Below are 25,654 nucleotides of genomic sequence, written 5' to 3'. Positions count from 1 at the left end.
AGAAAATGGTATATAAGTTTCAATACCTAAGTAAAGCCATATATGTTATAATTACTGTTAAAGAATTAAATTGTGTATTTACAGGAAAAAATTAACGTCACATAATCACTTTAATAACATATTTTACCAAAATAATCTTCACTACTTATAAAATTGTCAAGCTTACCAGGGGAGAATCAAGTCTGTTTTCGGTTACTTCTGCGTCAAAAGCTTGTACATGTTGATGTTTGCAATGAAAGCAGTAGAGTGACGCTCACGAGCGCAAAACGACATTAAAAATAGACTACGTGGAAACTAAAAGACTGTCACTTCAGAGTGTAAGGTACCTATTTGGGCAACAACGTGGAGGAAATACCTACGGAGCTCTCCCCTAGCTTCGGCCTTGTGAATGTGCAGTTTCTAGGAATTAGGGTTTTCGAAGTTCACGCTGGAAATCTCCAAATTATGGCTTTCGCAGAAGGGATAGGGGAAAATAATAACGTAACTCGTGAGTAGGAATGTAAAGTATGTAAAAGTTTCTGTAGTCGGAATGTTTGTTTTTGCCTTCAGCTATCCTACTCTATTGTAAATACTAATTTGACGTGTATGTTGTGTAAATCATTAACTTTAAAATCACAAAATGTTGCCTCCCAGGGAGGGGCTTATTTATTCTAGGGGAGGCCCACCCCTCAGGACCTACACCCAAGCATCTGAGGATCTTGTGATTGGCTCTACTGCACTCTAGCGAGTAAAAATTAAACCAATAAGTCAGAAATTAACTCTACCAGACGAAAACAAGATGGTGGATCCATGATGACCACCATCAATCATACTGGTTGCAAAAATATATATTTCCTTGGTATTATTAAAGGGGGCCAGTCTGCCACAAGCCACCATGAAAGAGGGACCTGTCGCCATTTTTAATCAAAAATTTACTGGGTTCGAACAGAAGACTCCAAGGTGCATGATGTAAGTGCGTTTTTATTTAAATTTTATAAAAACATTATTGAATTTTTTTTTAATTTTTATGAACTTTTTTTGGTAATTATAGAATTTTAATATCGAAGACATGGCGTCATAATTCAAAATGGCCAAACAAGATATGGCGGAAAGATATAGAATTCCAAGATGGTGGAATCATAAATGACGGTAAGCAAGATGGCTTTCAACACCAGAATCTTGCACCAGCACCAGTATTATATACTACCGCTGATGCCAACTCTGCTTGGTGTACGTCAGGCAGTGGTTTAATTAAACGCTGCTGGCTCGATTTTTTTTAAATTTATTTCATAAGTTATTACAACTGGTTTAAAGCATTTTTTTAATGTTAACCTTTTTACTGGATGCCAACATGAAGTTTGTCCAAGGTCCTAAGGCGGAGCCAGTTCGCGGCATACGTATAGATTGTCTCTATTATAAAATGGTTGCTTGTTATTTTCACTAAATAGCACTTCAAAGCTCTATGTTTGGCAGAAGCAAAGAAAAGAGCATACTTTTCATGTGTTATTCAATGAGAAATAATTATTTTAAAGCAACAGGGAAGTATCACAAGGTTTAAACAATGTACATATAACTATGATTTGGAAGAGAACATGAACTCTTTTTGTTGTTGTTATTATTATGATTTTGCTATGAAGAGTATTTGAGTATTTGATGAAACAATTGTTTTAGCTTTTTATATGATGATTTTTTCTGCAGCAAACAAATAATTTTATGATGAACAATAACGGGTTGAATATGCCAAACATAACTTACATGTTTTTTGTTATATTAACACTGATGTTAATACATGTGTCACTTTCTTCAGAAATGACGACGTTTCAAGGTGAGTGCTGTTTATCTCAGTTCTCTACGGAATGTTGTACGCTAAATTACACTTAGCAACTATTTTAAAATATAAAATATTTAAGTCTCAAGCACTTAAAATTATTTAAAAACCCCTTAACTGGGAAAATGAGGCCTATCATTAAAACTTATATTCAGTACTCTGGTGTTTGTCGCACTCCGAGCATTTCTGATGGCAGTGCATACCTGCTAGCCTATCAAGAATCTTGGCGTACTAATGAAAGGAACTAATTCATCACACATAAGGGTAACTACTTGAATTGTTTTGCGACACTTGTTTGATAATGGTCGTAACAAACACGCAGACAATGTAATAAACGCGCTTTCCTTATATGGCGCTAGGCCTTCCACACAAGCCCTTTTTTTTCCGCGCCCCCTAAATGAAGAACATTCAGGAGAGTGACTGAGGCTTTTACCAGATACGAAATTTTTGGTTGTATTTTCAAGTTTAGAGAAATTTAGAAACAGAAGCTGTATATATACAAAGTGACGAAGCAAAAAAAAAAAACATTTAAATTACTACGGACTAATACTCTAAGACACTCGCTACGTCTCGGGATCCTGCAGCTGCAGCGGTGCTAATGAGAAGGGTGAAATGAAGTAATGAATGCTCGTCTTATAATGATTGCATGATGATTGTGGTTGGTGACGAGTCCAAGAGCAATGGGGGACACAGGAATTTATTTCGGGAGGGTATTTAATAAATAATAGCTAACAATAATTTTTGTATTCATTAAATTTACGTCTATAACAAGGTGTTTGGTTAGTTAAATTATCATTCTCAACATGCATCACTTATTTTGTGGCTTGTGATTTAATGTGTGGTAACAGTTTACCTTGCAACACCATTAATAACAAACTGCTTTTACCCAAATCCCACAATTTACTAACTTCAGGGGCGGGTATACCACTCCTCCCCCCCCCAAAAAAAAAACACTTCCCCATGCATCCATCACTGTCCAGGACCTCAACACTAACGAGTGCTTTCTTCAATTTGTCCCAGAATGTAGGTAGTTATATTCTGTGTGGGTAGAGATCGGCTTAAAACTACAATGACGAAAAATTTTTTAGTAATTTCACATATTTAACGTATTAATTTTTTTTAGCAATTACCGTCTTATTTTTCACAAGTTTTTCCAAAACAATTTTACTGCAGGTATTGCTTCAATTGCACGAACGTACATATTGAATAACAATGAATAAGAGGTTAAATTACACCTTTGAATAAACAGGTGGAAATACACAGAGGTACCATTAAACTTAAATGTATTAATTGGCTGTATTACTACTGCTTGCGCCATTGAACAAGTACATAATGTTCGTCAGAGTAAACATACAACGATAAAGTAGCGGAAAATGACACAAGCCGTGTGTTTATTAATAAATTATCATTCGAATTGCACATTCTTACTGTTTGTAGACACTAGTTTAACGCGTCGTTATGCTTGTGTAGTTCCAAATTATAAAAGTTTGTATGATAGAGAAGAAAAGGCGTGCAAATGTTAACATTTCATTGATTCGTTACTCCAAAAGTTGATTCAGTGCGGTACGATGTTTGGTTAGTAAAGTACACAAACATCTATTAAATATCTACTATATCGTAACCAATATACTTTCACAGTTGTGATTGTATTTAACACATACAGACACATACATATATATATATATTTAATGAACATGCTTATTTGTAAAATCACACTGACAACATTCGTTGAGACTTTGCCCCCATGTAGCTTATATTTAGTCGAAAAATACAGGTCATTTGCAGGGCAGTTCACATTAAATCATGTTTGCATGTGCTGTGAGGAAACATTCCGTAGGATGAGGTCTTTTTCAAATGTGCCCGTTACGTCATTTGTCAAAACAAATTCTCGTAATTTTACTGACCCAAAAAAAAATCAAATACAAGAAAAATAATTAGGAACTACACGGAACATATATTCAAGGACATTTGGTGTTTGGTAAAAATTTTATCCCACTCCACACGCTTCAACAAGGGAAAAACAGGCATTTTCTCACTGCTATATCGTGAGACTTCCGCGCTTCGTGTCTACGAACCCACCAAAGGCGCGTGCACCACAGTTAACACTGCAGGGTCTCTGCGGGCCGTCTTCCATGCGCACAGCTCGACGGTAAGGCCAGGTTTAGGAACCATGAAAGGGGCAAGGGACGCAACGTTGCAACCACGCAACACCTACCAACCAAGTTTTTTGAACTGTAAACATCTTAGCTCTCTGTATACAGCATTTGGTAGGAGTAATTTCATGAAAATGGAACGGAAGTCGATGAATGGAAGTGTGTCACAAAGATGGCGGACCCACGTTTAGCAACGTAAAACAGTATATAATCACTTTGGTAAACATAGAGGGCCATACCAAACGTATTGATGTGCCGAATGAAAATTTATGATAATGAAACTATCCTGGAATATATTTAGTTAACTAAAATAGTCATGATAAAATATTGTTACGACCTATGTGGGGAGAACTGGGTTCGTAAGGGATAGCCCAGTTGAATTTTCCAATTAAGTTTTGTTACATTTTTATTAATTACTAATATTTACATTACTAATAAATAATTGTGCTTAAAAATGTCCGATCACCAATCACTGGCACTTAAAAATGTTTATTCGCAAGTCACTCAATGTCTGTCATGTTCCACAGTTTACACTCCTCACTGGAGCTGGGCTCAACAGTGGTTCGCGCCTGTCCACACACACACAGTCTTGCGCCACTCGGTTGCACTCTCGTCGCTCCGCGTCGCACCACTCTCGAGGGGGTCTCTCACCCTCTTCGCCGATGTCGCACTTCCCTTCACTCTCGGAACTCGCTCGGAACTTGTCGCGGGACTCTCGCGGAGGCCGGCGTCACTGCTTAAGTATCTGAGGCTCCCTTCTCAAATCGACAAGTGCGGTTGTAAAGAGTCTCGTCATGCCGGGCCGAACCGATGCCCGAAACATCAAGAAAAGTGGTGTTTATTCTCGCCACTCCGCGTGGCGTCCTGCGGAATTCCCAAGGCCGCTCAGCGAGAGATAACCTTGGCGAGGAAGGACGATGCGTGGGGAGTGGATGGGGAGGGGGCAGCTATGACTCTTGTAATCCGGCCAGGCACGCGTAGCTTGCCTTACGTCAGTGGATGGCAGGTGACCTGGCGCGTGACGCCAGTGGCCGTGCAGGGCCGCCAGTCAGCTCCGAACCTGGCATTGTGGTCTGTTCTCTCGTATTCGTAACAATATTCATAATCACAAGTTTTAACATACCTAAAATCTGGCAATACACAGATTATAATACAATAGGCTTAATAGCACAGCGATTGGAAGCTGGCGTGGTAACCTCAAGCGGCGTAGTTCTAATCTCTACTCTGGAATTGTTTTTTAAACTTTTTTAATAACAATATAATCTATATATATATATAATTTGATGTTGGTATGTAGGTATGTATGACGTTGATAAACTCCGACACCGTTTAACCGATCGCCATGAAAGTTGGCGCAATGAAATGTTTTTTCATGGAGAAGGTTTTCATGCTATCCATTTTTTGTAAGCCACTACTAGATGGCGCTGCAGCGCATCAACATTTAAATTGTTCAAACAATCGCTACGGGTAAATTCATTTTTACAACAGAAAATCATAGTTTATAGACATACAAACATAAATTAAAACTATGTATCAGAAAAATCTTTAGGCATGAAAAATCAGGTAGATTCTTGAAAACACTGAACGGACACCCTTATTTTAATGTCTCCGTTTTACATTGTTATGCCTACCACCCAAATGTCACAATTGCCTTATGCACGACGAGAAGACTGCGCGCCAGTTCAGAGCGTTGTGCATAGAGGCGATACCGCGCTAGAAGCACCACTAACACACACTATCGTCCCTAACGACCTGGAATAGGCTCTCCAGCCAGAGAGCAGTGCGGTGGTGTGCGCAGGGCGGTACACACGAGACGTGGGCGCCGACTACCAGCTGGTATACCCGCAGCGCGCTCACGAGGACGGCAGCTTCGCGTCCTACCAGCTGGCGCAGTTCTTCGACTGGCCGGCGCAGGGCGGGCCGGGCCGCTCCAAGCGCTCCGGCTCGGACGAGCTGCGCGTGTACTACCTGCTGCAGCTGGGCCGGGACGTCTACCTGCTGGAGCTGCGGCCCAACGCGGCGCTGGTGGCGCCCGCCGCGCTGCGCGAGTACCCGGGGGCCCGTCTCAACGAGACCCGGCTGGAGCGCCCCAGCGGGCGGCAGTGCCACTACACCGGCGGGGCGCGCAACCGCCGCGGCGTACGGGCAGCGCTGTCGCTCTGCGACGGCATGGTGAGGCCTCGCCATCTTGCCATCTTGCCATCTTGCCGTCTCAAATATTTACATACCGCTTGTAGTACCTAAAGCTTCCGTGAGATTTTTTTTTTAATTAGCTTTGGCTACTTGTTGAAAAGACACTCGTGAACTGGTTTGATGATCATGATAGTTGTAATCGCCTGCGTGAAATAATGTTATTTTCTCACGGCGCTTACAGGCTAGAGACAGTAAATATGTGGTTGCAACCAGGTAAAGAAGATCTGGGAGATATTATTTATTCCTTGAACGTGCTAAAATTAGGAGAAATAGCTCAAAATAATAATTATAGCAAAAAATTGGAAAAATCCAAAATGGTGGGGCCTAATCCTCCTTAATGGAGTGCTCTATCAGCCGCCTGTGCCAACTACATCCTCGAAAAGCCGAATATTCAAAATATGTTTATTTTTGTGTTTTTAATTCATAATTTAGATCCTAAATCTATTAATTAGTGCTATCCCTACTTCTTACAAGTGGAAAAAACATATCCGGAAAGAATATCCTAATTAATTACCTACAATTTTATTTATTAACTAAAAAGAACCATATTTTTTTAATTTACAACAAATTAAATAATGGTCCACAAATTAAAGGCACCTTTGCACTTTAACTTTTTACTCTTCCCACTGGAGCTCGGCACAACAGTGGCTCCCTCTCCTGTTCGTCTCTTACCGCTCACCTCTGCCTCGCATTACTTAATCGTCGCGCACTTACCCGTCCTGATGCACTAATCTTCTCACACGAAGCGCACGTACGTTATTCACTACCATTCACCAAGCGACCACTCACCCTGTTCACTCCTCATCTCTCACCAGTCTCCCACTCACTGCCGGTGTCACTATCAGCTCCTCAGTCACTCGCTTGAGGTCGGCGTCGTGTTATATACTTGGGACAGTCCATCCTGGAAAGATATCATAGCCCTCCGAAGTGACACGTCATCAGAACCCCCGACTAACACTGGAAGCTCAGAATAGTTGTCTCCTAATTACGCAACTTAACGCAAAAGAGGTTCTGGGAACGTGCCAAACACTTCCGAGAAATACTTTCTGGGACTTGCCGCACCTCCTCCCTCTGTTTGCCTGTACCTTCTGAAGGTATAACCAGGGAACAACTAGCTAGAGATGTTGTCACGAGGCTACCACTGCCTGAAGTTCGGGCTGCTACAATGTGCCAAGGGTTCAGTTTGGAAATCATGCCCCTACCTCAAATCGGTATCAACCAATGTGGATATCATAGGCGTACTGGAAGGCCAAACAAGTCCAGCCAACAACCAGCACCTTACGATGAGAGGTGTTTCCGACACCCTCCCCCCTTACATTATCGATACCCTTAAGCTGCCAGAACGCAACAATCCAGTGGCCAGATTTTAAAGCCATCACGATCGCCACCCAAAGGCTTATATCAGAGGCCGAGACACTTTCGACAACCAGACGGCCACCAGCAAATGTTAATGGAATAGTACCTACAGCTCCGGAAAGCGGCCTGATGGCAGCCACTGATGCCATCCACTGATGAAATCCCTAAGGGAGGCAAGTCTTTAGTAGCCATCCCTTTCAGTTCCACCACCGAGTTGTAGCTGACTGCAATCATTAGAGGTTCTCTGCGAGCTAAACATCCATACCACGCCCACAGCTCACCCCCTTACGCGCCCGAGCTCGTCACCACCGGAAACACTTCGGCGCCTACGCCTGGATCGACAATCTGGGGGCCTAGGGCCAAGGAGCGTGTTCGCTACCTCCAACCTTTAGGCCACACTTCTGGAAAATTTCTTGAGTATAGTTAAAGACTCCGAAGTCTTCACGATCTCGTGCAGTTGTTTCGCACCAACCAGAAATAAGAATTGGTGCCGCAAATTCTTTCGAAGGTTCCCGATATTCCCGCAAGCATTCAATATGTGCTGTATATCGTCAGGCACTCCTCAGGTAGAGAGGCGCCGCTCCTTATCGGAATACAGTAGAGCAAAGGGTGCTACTTGTCCTGGAGGTGAGGCCTCCCGTGAACCACCCGCTGCGCTGGCCCGCACGCTGGCACGAGGGGCCCACCTCACTGCTTCGCCTCCATTATCCTCTGGACAATGTGTTTGGTTATTTTGGTGCTGGTATTTTTTTTTTTAATTGGCCTAAGCCCTACATCAGGTTTTTCCTGTGTGTAGTAACTACATAAAAGTTCTACTTGCCAGAATTGGTCTTCTGCGACAGACAATTGCTCTGCTAGTTCTCCAACTGGCGCTAGTAGGCGCTCGGCCATCGCTCCTCAGTGCGGGTGCGAGATAGAGAGAGTGTGTGTGTGTATTTGCGTGTGCAGGCGGGGTACGTGCGCACCGCCGAGGCCGGCATGCACTTCATCGAGCCGGTGGGTGACGCGGCTCCGGAGGCGGACGGCCGCATGAAGCACGTGGTGTACCGCAGCGCTGACGCTTTCCCTGGCGCTGGTTTCTGCGGTGTGAACGGTCAGTAGCCTCCTTGCTTGCGATGCTATATCGCGTCATCATAGGCCATACAGAGAACACCGTTGTTGAATGAAGGCATATGCGTTTCTGCTGCTGGGTCTAAAAATTTCGACAATTTTTTTTGCAGACTTATCTTTCAACTACTTTTCAAAGATTGCACAATACAGTTCTCTCAATAATATACTAAAAAAATGTATCAAAACCAAACAGGGAAACAATTTATCTATAATAAATCACCGAGTAGAAACTGGCCACTGACCGCCCCTCCGGTCCAGCCTCACATTGTGGCCTTGGAATTAGCCTTCTGTGCACTGTCAAAACATATGTCACCATGTCCCCATAGCCCAGTTTCTTCTTTCAAAAGCTGGTGATGGTAAAATCCGAGTCCAAGTATATTTTTTTATTTACGATTTGAGACATTTTTGTATATCTGGTGTTTGCGGATATTTTTTTCTGTTGATGAAATGTGAATGAAAGTGTAACTAATTGGTTTTAAAGCGATTTCAACATATTGGTAGATTTGTATTACCATAGTAATATTTACACGAAAAAGTTTTTTTTGTTAGTATGTTTACTGGTCAAACGAACGTGTCACGTTCTCGTAGACAGTAGTCGTTGACCAAAACAATTTGGTAGTGCTCTACATCTATATTCACTTTACGATGAGGATGGAATGAAGTAATTTTTATTTATAAGTCACATAGGCCAACCAATATGGTGGTATATTTTGACATTTGTATCAGCTTTTCTGGCTTTCTTTGATAAACCATCATAACTTATGTTGTTCCTAAGAAAATAAGCAGATAATAATTTATCAAATCATCTTTTCACAACTGCGCTTACTATATGTACATTGTAACTGTTCAACCCAAAATAGGCCACACCTGTTTTGCTGCAGTGAACAACTGCGAGTACGGAAGTAAAGAAACTGCTGCCACATTGTAGGTGAAATAGGCTGCTTCTCTTAGCTTCACTCCCCTCGTCCAGGAACAAACATGGGCCGTAATGCTCTAGCTGTGTACTTCCCTTACATCTGGATGTTCTCTGCCGACGGTGATATGCATATAACTGATACGCAGTTTCAATAGCTATCACACACTTATGTATATAACATATAGTAGAATTATAAATAAGTTCGATTTAAAATCTCATAATTAACATACTCTGCATCGGCGAACTGTAAATTTTCTTATTCATTTACTTTACAAAACCATTCTCAGAGATCTTTATAACTGCGTTAACTGGATGCCCGCTTCTTATCGATGGCAGCCTAATCCAATGTACTTGTTATTCCATTGCATAAGCACCAGTTTATGTTTAAATCTCAATAGCACGTGAATATTTCTCATTAATCATGTTCGACACACCAATGACGTCAGCGCGACAAAAATAGCGGGTGCGACAGTATTCCCGATTATTAATATTTTATATTTCCACCGCATCGCTGGCTTGACGTTATTATAATGCATGTCAGAATTTTGTTTTTGAAAGATGGTCAGTCTGGTGCATTGGTAATGCTCTTATTTTTCTTTTCTTTTTAAATGTCGTTTACTAAATTTATGTGTGAATTCTCTGTAATGTTACTTCCCTCACTAACAGAGAGTAGCGTCAGTTCCCATAATCCGCCAGAACAGGGTTTACGAATAACGGCATTGTCAAAAATATATAATTAACTATAAGGCCGCATTAATACCAATACCAGCTCAAAAACGAAATGGATGTGAACCATAAATAACGAAAATTAAATTCACAAATGAAATTCAGAGAATTAAATTAAAACTTAAGGAAGTATGATAGTAAAACATATTCAAAATAATTTAAGTAAAGTTTATGTGAATCTAATTGTGACAAAAAAGGCAAATTACTCTTACAAACAATAACATATGAAACAATGAACTGTTCATAAATTATTCTTCTAAAAACAATGCTTAAAATACCTAAAAATAAAGTTATTACAAAATATCGCGCGCGCGATTATAAATAGTACAGTGACCTAGAGCAATAGATACAAGTACCTTTGATTTTTAACTACAGATAATAAACATTGCTGCATCAATTAATGTCATAAAATACGATGCATAAAAACAACTAAAAATTTTTACAAATATTATAAAAATGCCAGCTTAATTAAAAACTATAAATTTGCTCTTTTTTTATTTTTTAAAGTGTTTGGCCGTATATTTTTTACTGGGTTCTTTAAATGTGAACATACATTTAATTTCCCGGGGCACTTAATTACGAGGGCTTGATTTATATATTTTATTATGACCACTTTCTTTCAAAAACCCTCTACTAGCTAAAGTGTATTTTAATACGTTTCAGTAGGCTTTGAATGTACAAATAGCTTTGTTACAATAAGTGAATACTTCGTAGAAGATTACAAAAAATGAATGTAAATAAATTAATGTAAGCATAATTTGTACATATGGGTGGGCACGCCTTTTATGTTCAAAATTATACGTATGTATAAATAAGAGATAAGATTACATTATTTAATGGAAATGTTTGAATCGATTGTTTTTTTTTTTGTAAAAAAATGAAATATGTTATGTCCGTTTTACTAGGAAATTCATGGAAAAAGAGTTGCCAAAATGTGTTATCATAATGCTATAAGTAAAAACTTTATACCTTTTCTAACACATTTATGCGGGACATTAAAAATGTTGGTTGTACATCCATATTTGTTATAAATTGATTGACTACCATAATTATTGGTTTAGGTAAACTATTGATGCTTTATATTGCACGGAAATATTGTGGTTGACTTTTTTTTTTTTTTGTGAATTTTCAGGGATGTGTTTTGGCAACTAGTCTCCAAATAACAAGTTACCTTGTATAATAATACAATTATCAAAAATTCATAATTCGATGTGTTGTAAAAGCTGTTACTGTTTCGTTTTGGATGCGAGATGCTCTCTCACGTGCGCAACGAGGGAGGGCTTCACTAGATCTCAAGACGAATGGGAATTGTCGTGCATGTAGGCGTTTCTCTGGTGTTTTTAAACATAGTAATCGACTGGGTAATGAATCTTTTTGTTGGGATTCCATTTGTTTAAAATATTTTTAGGGTTAATTTTCTAACAGTAATTCACCAATTAAACCTAACTCTGAATACATTTGCATGTCTCATATCTAAAAAAATGCATGGAGTGATTGGTTTACTCAGCACATGGAGAAAATCAGAAAAATATTTTTAGGAATAACCAGAAGCGCACGGAAAAAATCCAAATCGAGACAGTGAATATTTAATATAATTATTAAATGCTTAGCAACTATATATTTTTATGCATCTTAACATTTTAACAGATATAATATATGTTAAGCATATTATTAAATGTATTATGTATTTGCATGTATTATAGTCTAAATATATTATTCACTCTGGATTTTGCAACTCTTTCGTTGGACCATTGATCAAATGACTGTCCAGGTTTCCAGAATTCTGTTTTCCATGGTTTCCCGAAGGAACTCCAAGAAAATGCTGAAAGGGACCCTTACTACATCCAGGGCTCTTGTTGTGTGTGAATGACTGTATCGACGGTGTGGATGCGCCAGGCGACTGGGAGGAGGACTGGGCTAAGCGGTTCGAGTACGAGCTGAGCGTAAACCCGCACTACAACGGCAAGCGCGAGGCGGAAGAACCCAGCACCGGGCGACACGTGGAGATCACAGTCGTGGCCGACAAGCACTTCATCGCGCACCACGAGTACGGCAAGCGAGACCCCGAGGAGTACATTCTCACCATCATGAACATGGTCAGTGTACACTCCCTGTGCGCCCTGCATACTGCACCTTCCACCTTCCGCTTTCAAATAGTCCTCTGTCATCTGCCAACCACACTCAACACAATGCCCTTCATCTTCCATACGTTATAGAGCTTGACTAGTGAAACTCCGAGGAGTACATTCTCACCATCATGAACATGGTGAGTGTACACTCCCTGTGCGCCCTGCGTACTGCACCTTCCACCTTCCGCTTTCAACTAGTCCTCTGTCATCTGCCAACCACACTCAACACAATGCCCTTCATCTTCCATACGTTATAGAGCTTGACTAGTGAAACCCCGAGGAGTACATTCTCACCATCATGAACATGGTGAGTGTACACTCCCTGTGCGCCCTGCGTACTGCACCTTCCACCTTCCGCTTTCAACTAGTCCTCTGTCATCTGCCAACCACACTCAACACAATGCCCTTCATCTTCCATACGTTATAGAGCTTGACTAGTGAAACCCCGAGGAGTACATTCTCACCATCATGAACATGGTGAGTGTACACTCCCTGTGCGCCCTGCGTACTGCACCTTCCACCTTCCGCTTTCAACTAGTCCTCTGTCATCTGCCAACCACACTCAACACAATGCCCTTCATCTTCCATACGTTATAGAGCTTGACTAGTGAAACCCCGAGGAGTACATTCTCAACATCATGAACATGGAGAAAATGATTTCGCGGTGCGCCCTGTAGAGTCCACCCTCCACCAACAACAGTTCAAACACTGCCCTTCATCAACACACTTTATCCTCTGCCCTCTGTGTTCTTTCTTCCTTATCATTAACCTGAACTTAATCTGCTACTTAATATTTTTATTTAAGTTAAACATGTGACTACAGCATTTAAAAATTTTAAATGACTGTTTACTAATATTAAAGTAAGTATATCATACAAAAGTTTACCTGGGTTTTTCGGTTAGCCAATGAAATTTTTTTTGCGTTAGTTGTAATTTTTATGTGTACAACGTGAATATAGCCTGAATATGTCTTCTGTTTTATTATATATATATATATATATATATATATATATATATATATATATATAGTGCAGACCTATTCTCTAAAAGTTCTTTACTTCATTAACACTTCCTTTTCAGCCAACAAATAACATCATTAGCTATGCTTAAATCTATTGGTTACTTGTTAAGCTTATACTGTGGCTAAAACCGTACAGCAATTCATATTTTGTTGGTAATTTAATGCAGGTATAAGAAGAGATCTCTCGAAATATGTTGTATATGTTAGTTGTTCTTTTATGTGGCTATTACGTGGATTTTTATTATATTACTAACTTTTATTTAATATTTGGTACCTAAGTGTTTTAGTAAATTGTATTAACATTGAGGAATAAAACTAAAAAAAAAAAATACTCAAATTTACCGGAGTTTTTTGTTTTGAAAAATTGTTTAATCTTATAATATTTACCAAACGTTTATAACTGCATAAAGACATGCCTTAGAACATTACAAATAAAAGCTGTGTTACCCATTTCCCATAAAATATTTTTGTAGTTTTTTACTTTCTATTTTTTCCCGAATAATTTTCCAGGTTTTTATTTTATTTTATTTTTAATGTTATGAAAATGCAACATACTTTTGATTTTTTGTTTATTTAATGACTTTTTTACATTTGCATAAATTTCTACAGGTTTCTGATTTCTATCATGACGAAAGCATCGGTCACCTTATTAACATCAACATCGTGAGGATTATATACCTAAACAAAGAATATCAAGAGGTAAGCTTAATATTAATCTATATATTTTTAATTTGTAACTTTAATTGACTTTTAATAAAACTTATTTGTACTGTTTATAGCATTTCCACTTCTACTGCCAGCTTTTGTGGACTTTGAGCTGTTAAATACACTCTTATGCAACGGGTATATTAACGTGTAGATAATAAAAAAATGTCAGTAGCTTCAGAACAATGAATTAATGTTTTTAATCTGAATTAATACGGAATATTTTTGTTATTTCATTAACTTGTATAGCTGATTCCTGAGATTTCTTAGGGTATACAAACCGCTCTTGGCTAATGTAACCGAAAATGTTACTTTTTATATTATTTCAGACAGTCATGACATATACATATGTACATTACAGTTTAGCCTATATAAATGATAGCAAACAAATTCTTTTAAAACAATATAAATTACGGTAAAATGAAAATATGTAATCGCCCGAATTGCTATAAATAGGTAAATTGTGTTTTCATTCAATATTGTGTCTACTGGTAGACAAGTGGGTGATATATAACACAAGTAACGTTTTGGTATTGGTAATGTAATAAAATCATACTAAATCCTCAATTTAAAAATCCAGTACTTTTTAATCCCTCCAAATTTCAGATAAACCATACTATTATATTCGTATTAGGTTACAAAAAGCGAAAAATTATGTGAAAACGACGAAGACTGATAAGGGCACCGTTCGGCTGGTGCGTAAACGCGCTACGGCGTATAATATAGCATGTCGTTCTCGCTTGGAGCTGGGTGGCGACTTCAGAAGTACTAGTATAATGTCGCTCGCCACCCTCTCCCTGCCCTGCTCCTAGTACCCTCCCTCCTCCTCACCAATACTGCTGGCCTGGAGACTGGGGCCGCCACCCGAATCGCTCTTTGCTTCTCTAGTTCAGTTTGCCACAGTTGGCACGCCAATTGCACACACATTTGTGATGCGATATTGCAAAATACTTATTTCAATGGTTTATAGTAATGTGTTAACACTACAAGGTATTGTGTGTATATCAGTAGTATAGGAATGTATGTCCTGGGACACGGGTTCTGGGTGTGGTGCCGGTGCCGGTGTCCGCCATCTTGGATTGTGACGTCACGGCGGCCATCTTGGAGGAGTGTAACGGGACATAGCGTAACGGGACAAGTTTGACCTTGACCTTTGACCCTCAAAATTTGCCAAAATTGGGCAAAAATTGCCCAAAATTCCTCAAAATTCCTCAAAATTTACATTTCTGTGGAAAAAAATTCCGCCAAAAAATCTCAAAAAATTCCACAAATTAAAAATTTCTCTTTTCGAGGGAAAAATTCCCGTTTCGAGGGAAAATTTCTCGTTTTTAGTCCTTAAAAATCCCGGCGGCTAAAAATGTCCATATGTAGGCTTAAGCATCCATGTCGACAGCCTCCGATAAGCCTCACGTCATCATGGAATATGTCATCTTGGATGATGACGTCACCGTTGCAATTTCCGTTACGGCCGCCATCTTTAACTTTTTTATTTATTATCCGATTTTAATGAAATTTTTTTAAAATTTATAAAAAAAATTAAATAATAAAATTTTAATAAATTATTATTAAAAAATGTACATTAACGACACGGAGTTCGGAGTCCTCGGTTCGAACCCGACGAATGCAAAAAAAAATAAAAATGGCGACCGATCCTTCCTCAATGGTGGTTGCAGGCAGACTGACTCCCACCACTTTTTTCGAAGCATATATATCGTCAACTAGTATGACGTCACGTCCACCATCTTGAAATTTGGATGCCATCTTGAAAATCTTTATTTATTATCCAAATTTAATGAAAAAAATCCAAAATTCATCAAAAAATTAACGTATTTGAATTCTGTTTGATTATATCGATGTACGTCCTTGGTTCGATCCCCGGCGAGAGTACACGGTCGATCCTTCCTCCATGAAAGCTACCTAGACTGATCTAACACCAACAATACCAAGGTATATATCGTCAACTGGTATGACATCATGTCCGCCATCTTGTCTTCATCCGCTGGAGACCACCATCTTGTTTTCGTCTGCTAGAGTGTGCCGATACCATGTAGTATAATTATCTGGTCACCATACTTTTGTCCTCAACTGTTGACATTGAACATTGACCTTAACCTTGAACCTTGACCTTGAACTTTGACCTTGGCCTTGAACTTTGACCTTGACCTTGAAATTTGACCTTGACCTTGAAATTTGACCTTGACCTTGAAATTTGACCTTGACCTTGAAATTTTACCTTGACCTTGAAATTAGACATTGTCCTTGAAATTTGACTTTGTCCTTGTCGACCATCATGGATCCGACATTTTATGTTCAGTACATGCTACCAGGAGCTACCACCTGCTGGAGTACGCCATATTGTGTGTACTTGTATTATAGAGTACATTTCCATCTGGATAATTTTATTCTAACCCGCTACAGTGCAGTAATCATTTATTATGGAGGTGCCCTCCGCCATCTTGAAATTTGGCCGCCATCTTGAAATCATGTAATAATGTAGCTAGAAAAGCGGGAAAAAATCCAAAATTCATTAAATAAATCACTCATTAATTTACATATTGATTCGATCGATTCCCGTCCTCGGTTCGATCCCTGGCCGATACAAAACAACTTTAATTAAAAAAATACTAAAAAAGTGTTAGGTTTGAGAAAATAAAAACACCACAAGTTCTTTTAAAAAAATTTTATTAAATAAATTCAATACACTACTACAAGTACAAAAAAAAAACACTGACAAATTACCAAAGCCTTTTGGATTCCTCGATTCAAACAGTCTTCTTATTGTACGGACTAAGCCTTTTACATGACTTTAAATGTCTATCCGATCCGTTCATCACCGCAGCCAGAGACGGACTGAAGTTCATAGCACCTATATATAGTCTCATTAGCCGATACAACACATGAGTCAAATCAATAACCATGTTCATTATACGTCTCGGAGCATTTTTTATAATGACGATGTAAGCTATCGAGACGTGAAATTAGTTTATTGCACTTATTGCACTGAAATTGTATTCTTTGAACATTATTAGAACAACCACTTCTTTCATGTCTGCGAGCATTTGAGGTGATAGTAAATGATGCACCACAGTATTTGCACTGATGCGAAGTACGCTCTTCATTTATTGAAGTATTCAATGCTGATGAAACTTCAGCTGATGGTGGAACAGCACATATCGAAGTCTCCTCCAGTGTTGTCAGAGGCGTTGCCAACGGGATCTGCTCCAACATCGTCGGCGCCGACGTCATGGTTCCCGTAGTCGATGGTACATCCTCCATCGAGTACGACGTTAAAGTCGGTAAAGATGCCATCGAAGTCTCAAGAACAAGCAATTACACGTCTTATGTACCAGAAGAAACAAACTAGATGATCCGTACACCGTCGACGGCAGTAACAAACTAAGCGTCCTGCTCTCTAGGACTCGTTTATATACATTAACCGGTTTGAATAATACGCTAGTCAAATCAAGAACATTTTACTAAAATACTAGAGTCAAAACAACATTAAAAAAATAGAAGCACCATCAAAAAAAAAAGGAAGCACACTTGGAAGCACCTTCAAAAAAGGAAAAACAATAGGAAGCACCGACTACGAAAAGGCAGCACATTTGGAAGCACCGACAACGAAAAGACAGCACATTTGGCAGCACCGAAAACAAAAAGGCAGCACATTTGGAAGCACCGACTACGAAAAGGCAGCATATTTGACAGCACCGACAACGCAAAGGCAGCACATTTGGAAGCACCGACTACGAAAAGGCAGCACATTTGGAAGCACCGACTACGAAAAGGCAGCACATTTGGAAGCACCGATAACAAAAAGGCAGCACATTTGGAAGCACCGACAACGAAAAGACAGCACATTTGGCAGCACCGACAACGAAAAGGCAGCACATTTGGAAGCACAGACTACGAAAAGGCAACACATGTGACAGCACCGACAACGAAATGGCAGCACATTTGGAAGCACCGACTACAATAAGGCAGCACATTTGGAAGCACCGACAACGAAAAGGCAGCACATTTGGAAGCACCGACAACGAAAAGGCAGCACATTTGGAAGCACCGACAACGAAAAGACAGCACATTTGGAAGCACCATCATCGAAAAGGCAGCACATTTGGAAGCTCCATCAACAAAAAAAAGGCAAAAAGGAAGCACAAGTTACGAGATCTAAGTCTTAGTTAGAAATCTGAATACAAGAAATAAAAACATTAAATTCTTATAATTTAAATTATTTATTTTATTGCTTTACATTATACAAATGCAAGTAAAACAAGCCACTATTGTATGTAGCCAGCATTCCTCAGTTCTTTGAGTATGAAGGATATTTCTTTAATGTTCGAATATTTTCCTGCACAAAGCGAACCATGTAGAAGTCTTAGCCGGTCAACCAATATGTTTGGATCTTTCCATGATGTGTAATCAATCTCTTCTGCTGCGTTCATCCTTGCATGTTTATAATAAATATTATCTCTTGTATCTTCCGTTTTACCACCAACCTCAGGGTAACTTTCGTGTTTGAGACGGTGATCATCACAAGCTTGATCAGATTTATTTAATATATCACGTCGTCTCCATCGTTTCGGTCTCAGGACACCGCCACATTCTTCGATCTTGGCAGCTTTAGGTGCTTCATCATAGTCTATGTTTTTGTCAACAGCCTCAGAGTCACTGTAACAATCACCGTAGAAGGAATCGTCTTCACCCAATTTACCGTAATTATTCGATGTTGATGATGTTGAAGTGTCTTCATCGTCTTCATGCTTCCTTTTTAGGAGTCCATCATTTTTACTAAGTAGGAAAGATCTACTTGAATTCGGCTGGAATATATTCTCACTTTTCACGTTAAGGATTCTTCCATTGTCTTCATTCTTCCGTAAATCATCAACCTCCTTCAATTTAAGTTCTTTGTCGAGATCGGAAGAGCCAAGAAAATTATTGTCGTAATGCAGATCACTCTTCCTTAGGCTAGTAGATTCATCGTTGTCCTCTAGCTTGTACGCAGGCTTGGTGCTACAAGTTCTGCCATGTCTTTTTAGGCTCTCTCTCCGCGTAAACGACTTGCTACATCGAACACAACTTATCATATTGCGCAGTGGATTTTTAACACAGTCATTCTTCTCATGCTGTCTTTTATTCTTTCTCAAGATAAACTCTTTACTGCAAAACTTACACATATGTTCTTTCGATACAGCGTCAGATCCCAAATCGGAATTCATATTAGTTACTGAGACTAATGCCAGATACCAATTGAGTGTTTTAAATTAGATCCAATACTTAAATATAATTTTTTTCATATTTCATCAGCGAGAATTAATATATCTCATGCAAAAGTACTTTATGCATGTAGTTCTGCTTTTCAACAACAGATGTCGCCACATGTTGCTTGCAGGTAAATAATATTTAGTTCTTTTATGCGGGATGCGGGATGCTCACTAACGATCGCAAAAGAAGGATGGCTTCGCTAGACTCCAAGGAAAAGGAAGTTCGTCTTGCATGTTGGTGCTCCACAGATGTCTCATGGCGTAATATTAATTTGACTGAGTAACAATATTTGTTAATTCCACCTGATAAAAATATTGCAAGTTTTGATTTAGTAGCAGAAATTATCGAATTAAATGTAACTCCAAATAAAATGACATGTCTCATTAGACCAAAAAAAAATCCATGCAGAGAGCGGTTTCTCAGAATAGTCAGAAACACTTGAAGAAACCACAGGAATGATTGCAAGAACACGGGAAAAACCATCAAAATATTGACAAGAATAATCAGGAGCACACGGAGAAAACCATCAAAATATTGACAAGAATAACGAGGAGCACACGGAGAAATCCATCATAATATTGGCAAGAATAATCAGGAGCACACGGAGAAAACCATCATAAAATTGACCAGATTAATCAGAAGTACTCGGAGAAAACCACCACACGTTTTCTTTGATATCATAAAATTATAGGAAAAAATATTTAAAAATAAAAATAAATTAATAAAAAAGTAAAAAAAAAATGCATAAATTTCTGGCTTGTACAAGAACTCTATCTTTGCTCAACAATGATAAGTTTACAAGCTAGCAGAAACTGTTTATGCATTTTTTTTTTACTTTTTTATTAATTTATTTTTATTTTTAAATATTTTTTCCTATAATTTTATGATATCAAAGAAAACGTGTGGTGGTTTTCTCCGAGTACTATTGATTAATCTGGTCAATATTATGATGGTTTTCTCCGTGTGCTCCTGATTATTCTTGCCAATATTATGATGGTTTTCTCCGTGTGCTCCTGGTTATTCTTGTCAATATTTTGATGGTTTTCTCCGTGTGCTCCTGATTATTCTTGTCAATATTTTGATGGTTTTTCCCGTGTTCTTGCAATCATTCCTGTGGTTTCTTCAAGTGTTTCTGACTATTCTGAGAAACCGCTCTCTGCATGGATTTTTTTTTGGTCTAATGAGACATGTCATTTTATTTGGAGTTACATTTAATTCGATAATTTCTGCTACTAAATCAAAACTTGCAATATTTTTATCAGGTGGAATTAACAAATATTGTTACTCAGTCAAATTAATATTACGCCATGAGACATCTGTGGAGCACCAACATGCAAGACGAACTTCCTTTTCCTTGGAGTCTAGCGAAGCCATCCTTCTTTTGCGATCGTTAGTGAGCATCCCGCATCCCGCATAAAAGAACTAAATATTATTTACCTGCAAGCAACATGTGGCGACATCTGTGGTTGAAAAGCAGAACTACATGCATAAAGTACTTTTGCATGAGATATATTAATTCTCGCTGATGAAATATGAAAAAAATTATATTTAAGTATTGGATCTAATTTAAAACACTCAATTGGTATCTGGCATTAGTCTCAGTAACTAATATGAATTCCGATTTGGGATCTGACGCTGTATCGAAAGAACATATGTGTAAGTTTTGCAGTAAAGAGTTTATCTTGAGAAAGAATAAAAGACAGCATGAGAAGAATGACTGTGTTAAAAATCCACTGCGCAATATGATAAGTTGTGTTCGATGTAGCAAGTCGTTTACGCGGAGAGAGAGCCTAAAAAGACATGGCAGAACTTGTAGCACCAAGCCTGCGTACAAGCTAGAGGACAACGATGAATCTACTAGCCTAAGGAAGAGTGATCTGCATTACGACAATAATTTTCTTGGCTCTTCCGATCTCGACAAAGAACTTAAATTGAAGGAGGTTGATGATTTACGGAAGAATGAAGACAATGGAAGAATCCTTAACGTGAAAAGTGAGAATATATTCCAGCCGAATTCAAGTAGATCTTTCCTACTTAGTAAAAATGATGGACTCCTAAAAAGGAAGCATGAAGACGATGAAGACACTTCAACATCATCAACATCGAATAATTACGGTAAATTGGGTGAAGACGATTCCTTCTACGGTGATTGTTACAGTGACTCTGAGGCTGTTGACAAAAACATAGACTATGATGAAGCACCTAAAGCTGCCAAGATCGAAGAATGTGGCGGTGTCCTGAGACCGAAACGATGGAGACGACGTGATATATTAAATAAATCTGATCAAGCTTGTGATGATCACCGTCTCAAACACGAAAGTTACCCTGAGGTTGGTGGTAAAACGGAAGATACCAGAGATAATATTTATTATAAACATGCAAGGATGAACGCAGCAGAAGAGATTGATTACACATCATGGAAAGATCCAAACATATTGGTTGACCGGCTAAGACTTCTACATGGTTCGCTTTGTGCAGGAAAATATTCGAACATTAAAGAAATATCCTTCATACTCAAAGAACTGAGGAATGCTGGCTACATACAATAGTGGCTTGTTTTACTTGCATTTGTATAATGTAAAGCAATAAAATAAATAATTTAAATTATAAGAATTTAATGTTTTTATTTCTTGTATTCAGATTTCTAACTAAGACTTAGATCTCGTAACTTGTGCTTCCTTTTTGCCTTTTTTTTGTTGATGGAGCTTCCAAATGTGCTGCCTTTTCGATGATGGTGCTTCCAAATGTGCTGTCTTTTCGTTGTCGGTGCTTCCAAATGTGCTGCCTTTTCGTTGTCGGTGCTTCCAAATGTGCTGCCTTTTCGTTGTCGGTGCTTCCAAATGTGCTGCCATTTCGTTGTCGGTGCTGCCACATGTGTTGCCTTTTCGTAGTCTGTGCTTCCAAATGTGCTGCCTTTTCGTTGTCGGTGCTGCCAAATGTGCTGTCTTTTCGTTGTCGGTGCTTCCAAATGTGCTGCCTTTTTGTTATCGGTGCTTCCAAATGTGCTGCCTTTTCGTAGTCGGTGCTTCCAAATGTGCTGCCTTTTCGTAGTCGGTGCTTCCAAATGTGCTGCCTTTGCGTTGTCGGTGCTGTCAAATATGCTGCCTTTTCGTAGTCGGTGCTTCCAAATGTGCTGCCTTTTTGTTGTCGGTGCTGCCAAATGTGCTGTCTTTTCGTTGTCGGTGCTTCCAAATGTGCTGCCTTTTCGTAGTCGGTGCTTCCTATTGTTTTTCCTTTTTTGAAGGTGCTTCCAAGTGTGCTTCCTTTTTTTTTTGATGGTGCTTCTATTTTTTTAATGTTGTTTTGACTCTAGTATTTTAGTAAAATGTTCTTGATTTGACTAGCGTATTATTCAAACCGGTTAATGTATATAAACGAGTCCTAGAGAGCAGGACGCTTAGTTTGTTACTGCCGTCGACGGTGTACGGATCATCTAGTTTGTTTCTTCTGGTACATAAGACGTGTAATTGCTTGTTCTTGAGACTTCGATGGCATCTTTACCGACTTTAACGTCGTACTCGATGGAGGATGTACCATCGACTACGGGAACCATGACGTCGGCGCCGACGATGTTGGAGCAGATCCCGTTGGCAACGCCTCTGACAACACTGGAGGAGACTTCGATATGTGCTGTTCCACCATCAGCTGAAGTTTCATCAGCATTGAATACTTCAATTAATGAAGAGCGTACTTCGCATCAGTGCAAATACTGTGGTGCATCATTTACTATCACCTCAAATGCTCGCAGACATGAAAGAAGTGGTTGTTCTAATAATGTTCAAAGAATACAATTTCAGTGCAATAAGTGCAATAAACTAATTTCACGTCTCGATAGCTTACATCGTCATTATAAAAAATGCTCCGAGACGTATAATGAACATGGTTATTGATTTGACTCATGTGTTGTATCGGCTAATGAGACTATATATAGGTGCTATGAACTTCAGTCCGTCTCTGGCTGCGGTGATGAACGGATCGGATAGACATTTAAAGTCATGTAAAAGGCTTAGTCCGTACAATAAGAAGACTGTTTGAATCGAGGAATCCAAAAGGCTTTGGTAATTTGTCAGTGTTTTTTTTTTGTACTTGTAGTAGTGTATTGAATTTATTTAATAAAATTTTTTTAAAAGAACTTGTGGTGTTTTTATTTTCTCAAACCTAACACTTTTTTAGTATTTTTTTAATTAAAGTTGTTTTGTATCGGCCAGGGATCGAACCGAGGACGGGAATCGATCGAATCAATATGTAAATTAATGAGTGATTTATTTAATGAATTTTGGATTTTTTCCCGCTTTTCTAGCTACATTATTACATGATTTCAAGATGGCGGCCAAATTTCAAGATGGCGGAGGGCACCTCCATAATAAATGATTACTGCACTGTAGCGGGTTAGAATAAAATTATCCAGATGGAAATGTACTCTATAATACAAGTACACACAATATGGCGTACTCCAGCAGGTGGTAGCTCCTGGTAGCATGTACTGAACATAAAATGTCGGATCCATGATGGTCGACAAGGACAAAGTCAAATTTCAAGGACAATGTCTAATTTCAAGGTCAAGGTAAAATTTCAAGGTCAAGGTCAAATTTCAAGGTCAAGGTCAAATTTCAAGGTCAAGGTCAAATTTCAAGGTCAAGGTCAAAGTTCAAGGCCAAGGTCAAAGTTCAAGGTCAAGGTTCAAGGTTAAGGTCAATGTTCAATGTCAACAGTTGAGGACAAAAGTATGGTGACCAGATAATTATACTACATGGTATCGGCACACTCTAGCAGACGAAAACAAGATGGTGGTCTCCAGCGGATGAAGACAAGATGGCGGACATGATGTCATACCAGTTGACGATATATACCTTGGTATTGTTGGTGTTAGATCAGTCTAGGTAGCTTTCATGGAGGAAGGATCGACCGTGTACTCTCGCCGGGGATCGAACCAAGGACGTACATCGATATAATCAAACAGAATTCAAATACGTTAATTTTTTGATGAATTTTGGATTTTTTTCATTAAATTTGGATAATAAATAAAGATTTTCAAGATGGCATCCAAATTTCAAGATGGTGGACGTGACGTCATACTAGTTGACGATATATATGCTTAGAAAAAAGTGATGGGAGTCAGTCTGCCTGCAACCACCATTGAGGAAGGATCGGTCGCCATTTTTATTTTTTTTTGCATTCGTCGGGTTCGAACCGAGGACTCCGAACTCCTTGTCGTTAATGTACATTTTTTAATAATAATTTATTAAAATTTTATTATTTAATTTTTTTATAAATTTTAAAAAAATTTCATTAAAATCGGATAATAAATAAAAAAGTTAAAGATGGCGGCCGTAACGGAAATTGCAACGGTGACGTCATCATCCAAGATGACATATTCCATGATGACGTGAGGCTTATCGGAGGCTGTCGACATGGATGCTTAAGCCTACATATGGACATTTTTAGCCGCCGGGATTTTTAAGGACTAAAAACGAGAAATTTTCCCTCGAAACGGGAATTTTTCCCTCGAAAAGAGAAATTTTTAATTTGTGGAATTTTTTGAGATTTTTTGGCGGAATTTTTTTCCACAGAAATGTAAATTTTGACGAATTTTGAGGAATTTTGGGCAATTTTTTCCCAATTTTGGCGAATTTTGAGGGTCAAAGGTCAAGGTCAAACTTGTCCCGTTACGCTATGTCCCGTTACACTCCTCCAAGATGGCCGCCGTGACGTCACAATCCAAGATGGCGGACACCGGCACCGGCACCACACCCAGAACCCGTGTCCCAGGACATACATTCCTATACTACTTATATCACACAGACAATTGTGACCGCATGCGTAAAAATAATTCTGTCTGTATCACTGTCCTAGAAATACATGTCTGGACACTACTATACATAGAATGTTGATTTAAATGTGATTATTTCTCGGTTAAACGCAAAACTAATTGATAGGGACCGGAAAAATTCGCGGGTTCAATGACCTCCAGGATGAACTCCATAGTTCTGCGTACACTCGGTCAAATGTCACCCACTCATTGGCTGCTGTCTTGTGAAGGTGCCCCAGCGTAGCAGCCTGTGATTCGAAAAAGCTTTGGTAGGGTGTTTCTCATTGGCCCAGCGTCATCCAGGTGAGTTGTGAGCCAATAGCAGAGGCAGAACTGATGTATAACTATTTGTATTTTAGCCTATCGCGAAATGAATTCGCGAATTTTTCCGGTCTCTACTAATTGAAAACCTCTCTGGTGCCACCACCAGTACAGCAGTGCTGTGAATGAGCATTTTAATTTAC

The 25,654-nt window shown here is 39.0% G+C and overlaps 1 protein-coding gene across 1 annotated transcript in view; it reads left to right on the top strand.

The window, feature by feature from the left end:
- The first annotated feature begins 1,596 nt into the window (after positions 1–1,596).
- LOC134529979 (A disintegrin and metalloproteinase with thrombospondin motifs 6-like) overlaps positions 1,597–25,654 on the top strand; it is a 225,691-nt gene continuing 201,633 nt past the window's right edge. Inside the window, exons 1-5 of the mRNA XM_063364509.1 lie at positions 1,597–1,804; positions 5,759–6,132; positions 8,458–8,602; positions 12,158–12,357; positions 14,021–14,110. Of these exons, the coding sequence (XP_063220579.1) occupies positions 1,693–1,804; positions 5,759–6,132; positions 8,458–8,602; positions 12,158–12,357; positions 14,021–14,110 (921 nt within the window). The 5' untranslated portion in view covers positions 1,597–1,692. The remainder of the gene's footprint in view (positions 1,805–5,758; positions 6,133–8,457; positions 8,603–12,157; positions 12,358–14,020; positions 14,111–25,654) is intronic.

Source organism: Bacillus rossius, chromosome 1, assembly GCF_032445375.1.
Source record: "Bacillus rossius redtenbacheri isolate Brsri chromosome 1, Brsri_v3, whole genome shotgun sequence".
NCBI lineage: Eukaryota > Metazoa > Arthropoda > Insecta > Phasmatodea > Bacillidae > Bacillus > Bacillus rossius.
Note: the sequence above shows the minus strand (reverse complement) of the source record. Positions and strands in the feature narration are given on the sequence as shown.